General features: G+C 36.0%; 1 protein-coding gene across 1 annotated transcript; it reads right to left on the bottom strand.

The window, feature by feature from the left end:
* Nucleotides 1-381: 381 nt before the first annotated feature.
* Nucleotides 382-1,182, bottom strand: LOC114922477. Its single transcript, XM_029283854.1, has one exon. It carries the CDS (start codon nt 1,180-1,182, stop codon nt 382-384), a length of 801 nt encoding a protein of 266 aa, XP_029139687.1.
* Nucleotides 1,183-4,091: the final 2,909 nt, after the last annotated feature.

The raw sequence follows: 4,091 nt of genomic DNA, 5'->3' as shown, positions 1-4,091 counted from the left end.
GTAAAGTTGAATTAACTGGAATTGAAAAGTGATAATTGGTAAAAGGAGAAAAGTGGAATTGTGATGAAGAAATGAAGACTACAAACACACAGTAGAAATAATTAAGCAGTAGAAGAGAAGAAATAGCACGGAAGAATTAGTAAAAGGATAAGGCCATTTCAAGGGAATTGATAACAAAATCTTCAAAGTTATCAAGGGGAATTTTCACTAGGAGCCAAACCATATACATATGCCTTTGTTTGCACTGATGTTATATGAGATATTAATATGTATGAACTGTAGATGGAAATGATGCTGCAATCAGAAGTTTTCTCTTTTATTTGCAACTTTCTTGCTGGGTAAACAAGTAAATTTCTAGAAGCTGAGCAATTGTCTTCTGGTTTATTGCCTTTTGTCAATGATCAATGTGATATACTCTTCAGCCATCTTAATAGATCTTTGGAAATGTTCACAAGTTGGTTTCAAAATCTGAACAGCTTCTGCCATGAGTTCTGCAGCCAACTGAACTGAATCCTTAGATGTTTGTTTACAATGAATTATCCGCATGAATTTAGTAAATGAAAAAGAACTGGGCACAACAGAAAAACTATGGGTTTTCTGTTTGACTGGTGATGCAGTTTGGGATGAACAGGGATTGGAGTCTGGAAGTGCTTTAGCAATTTCTTCTTTGGTCATGAGAAGTTCACTCACTTGAAGAGACGGCACGGACGTACTCATTAAATTCTGAATAGCAGTCTCAAGCATTTCAGGGAAATTACCATGCTTAATTATAACAGCACAAATGGGACCACAGATATTTTCAAAAACTCCATTATATTGACCATATATATCTTTTACAAGCCTGATTTTTTCATCAGTGGAAAGGTCTGGCAGAATAAGTTTAGAATACAAAGGAACTTCAATTTTTTGCTGGAAATCTTTGTCTTTCAACTCTACTAGCATCTGCATCTCTTTCAGGGCACTCTGTAGAAGCTGAAAAATTTCCTTGATGCTAAGGTTTTCCTGTACCGTAATTGTGGCTAATTTACTTCCAAGAAATTGGTTGAGCATTCGGAATGCAGTGTTGGTAGAAGAAACGAAAATGTAGACGCAGTCATACATATCGCGGCTGGCCTTGACTAGCTTCTCCTCTGACCTTGCTCCACAAAAAATGGACTGCATTTCCATAAAAGGATATATCATGCTGAAATTCAAATTAAAACAATATTTAATGGAAGAAAATCAATTGCTTAATTTTATGAAACCAAAGGCAATATATATTCTATGATGACTAGGCCATATTCAAAATATTTCTGATGTACTTCCATACTTGGAGCTAGTACAATATATTTTATTTGAATGGCTATAAAAATTATAGCCCCCTTCGATCAGGCCAAACCCATCTTTTTTCTCCAGAGTGGCCAATTGGATGTCTTGAGGACCTTGAGAAATATTCCCTGTCCCTTGTCTTTGTTCCTTTGCATTTGGTATTTGCAGGGATGAGATTGCCAACAAGACTAAATGTTCTTGACAGACATGTCAAAGAGCCTTGGTGACACAGTGGTTAGAATGCAGTACTGCAGGCAAACTGCCCATAGCCTGGAGTTTGATCCTGGCAAGCCTCAAAGTTGAGTCAGCCTTCCATTCTTCCAAGGTCAGTAAAATGAGGACCCAGATTGTTGGGTGCAATATGCTGACATTGTAACTGCCCAGAGAGTACTGTAGAGCACTATGGGACAGTATATAAGTCTAAGAGCTATTGCTATTGTTTTCCATGAATTTATCCAATTCTATTTTAAGCAATACAAATTAATTGCAATCATCACATTTTCTGGTAATGAATTTCACAAGTTAAATATATTCCATGTAAGGAAATGCTTACGTTTACTTATTCTAAAACTTCTTGAAGACAGCTTCATTGGGCCCATTGTTCTGAGACAGGGAGAAAAGTTTCCTCTCTGCCACACATAATACTATATACCTCAGTCATCCCTTCCATCCTCAGGAGACTTTTCTTCAAACAAAAGAGTCCCAAATGTTCTAGCTTTTTCTTATGAGAGAAGGTTCAACGCCCACCCCCTCCCCAATCATTTTGGTGGCCTTCTGTACCTTTTTCAAATGTGACTACCAGAATGTTATATAGTACATTTGCAGATATACTACCTAGTTGCATAAAGAGGATTACAATTCCTAATGATAATATATAAATAAATTAAAAACAGATTGTTTAGGGACTCCCCTTTTTACTTCCCACAACGAAGAAAACTAACTATTTATTATTACTTTTTGTTAATAGCTTATAAAAAGACAGGCCATCTTATGCTCTGTCCTCTAAAATTTATTCAAGAATGTTTGATGAAGAATTTTGTCAATCATTATTTTGGAAATCCAAATAAACAATGTCAACAGAGTCATCTCCATCTTGTTTGATAACAATCTCAAATAGGCAGGGCACAAATAGCATAAATACAATATAAAGTCACAAACATGTAACACATTGAAAGAAAAATACATTTATTGTGAGCACTGAAAGCTTTTTTACTACCACTGCTGCCACATTCCACCAGCTAATCTTGCTTACAACATTCTTCTTGTTGCTTCATTCATTGCCAGCACTATTCTACTAGTGAAACTTGCTAGCCAATTTGTTTGAATTGTGCACTGTTCTCAGTTGCTGACTTTTGAACTGATCTTCCCTCAGCCTGGCTGAAACCTCTTATGGGCATTCTCTTGTTGCCTTTCTGCTGACGAACCTGCTAGTCAACTTTCTGGGTCCAGTGATGCTATTCAGTCATCAAATTATTTTGTCCTTTGCCATGTGATTCTTATATTCCTGCCTTCCTTTTTGGATCACAGCACTTGTCATCTGGGTCCCTGAAACATGCAACCAGGAACTTTCTGGATTCTTCCCCTGGGCCCCTGGAACTCATTGATAAATGGGCAGAACTCTTAAAAGTCTTCTACCAGTAGCCACATCTAGCTTACCAACCTGGTTTTTAAAGCCAGTTGGCTCTTCCTTGAACCCCATGGCAAAAGGGTTATGTATAAGATCAGCCAGCTCAGGTGAGCCACTGTGTGAAAGGCAGACTACAATCATCTATCTGGATTCTTATAGTTTCATAATATACATATGACACCAGATCATAGTGACCTCTGAAGATGAAGTCTAAGTTGACCTTTACAGTTGTTGATGCAAAGACCAACTATTCTAATTCACAGCCATTTAGAGTAGAGATGGTTCACTAAACTAAGATTGACAGTAACTCTCCTCTAAGATTTCAGACAATTTTTTCCCCAGCCTTTTGAAATTTATGTATGAAAAGCATGTGATTTTCTAGAGAAAATTTCTAAAAAATATAGAAACATTCACATGGCATTTTATTCTTTCTCTTTTACTTAGAAATAAATTAATATATAGTATCTAGTGAAATTTCAGGAAATACCATATAAAAAAGAGAGCCATAGTTGAATAAGTGTCCAGCTACAGTGAAAAAACATTGTCAAATGGGAGAAGGATTTATGTGAGTCTGACAACAGAAAAATGATGCCAAAAAGTTATTTTCACTTCCTGATTCATTAAAAATTTCCCAGATAAATATCTCTAGTAATACCACTTCCAGTAAAACAACCATCAGTGGGAACCAAGGGATATCTGAAATGATATCCCTTCCACAAATCCTTTTGAACAAATTTAGCAATTCTGGAGATTTAAGCAGACAGTTACCAAGGATATGTGGGCTATTCAATGAATTTCATTATGCCATCTGTCCAGCTTTCTAGTTATTCTACAGCTATAATAATAATAATAATAATAATAATAATAATAATAATAATAATAATAATAATAATAATAATAATTTAATTTATATACCGCCCTTCTCCCGCAGGACTCAGCATATTAAAACAAGTACAGATACAAAATACAAAAAAATATAAACCCCTATAAAACCAAATTAAAAACCAAATATTAGAAGCTGTATTTCCTATTAAAATTATTCTTAAAATCATCCCTAAGTAAAATCCTCCCTAGGTCAGGCCCGCTTGCTGGAAAAGCCATGTCTTGAGGGCGCGGCGGAAAGTAAGGAGATCCGGAATCGTCCGGATCTCGGGGG

The sequence above is a fragment of the Protobothrops mucrosquamatus genome, unplaced genomic scaffold (assembly GCF_001527695.2).
Source record: "Protobothrops mucrosquamatus isolate PMUCROS unplaced genomic scaffold, P.Mucros_1.0 scaffold251, whole genome shotgun sequence".
Classification (NCBI taxonomy): domain Eukaryota; kingdom Metazoa; phylum Chordata; class Lepidosauria; order Squamata; family Viperidae; genus Protobothrops; species Protobothrops mucrosquamatus.
Note: the sequence above shows the minus strand (reverse complement) of the source record. Positions and strands in the feature narration are given on the sequence as shown.

Coding starts and splice junctions, on each gene's coding strand:
- LOC114922477 (XM_029283854.1), bottom strand. CDS start 1,182: ATGATATATCCTTTTATGGAAATGCAGTCCATTTTTTGTGGAGCAAGG.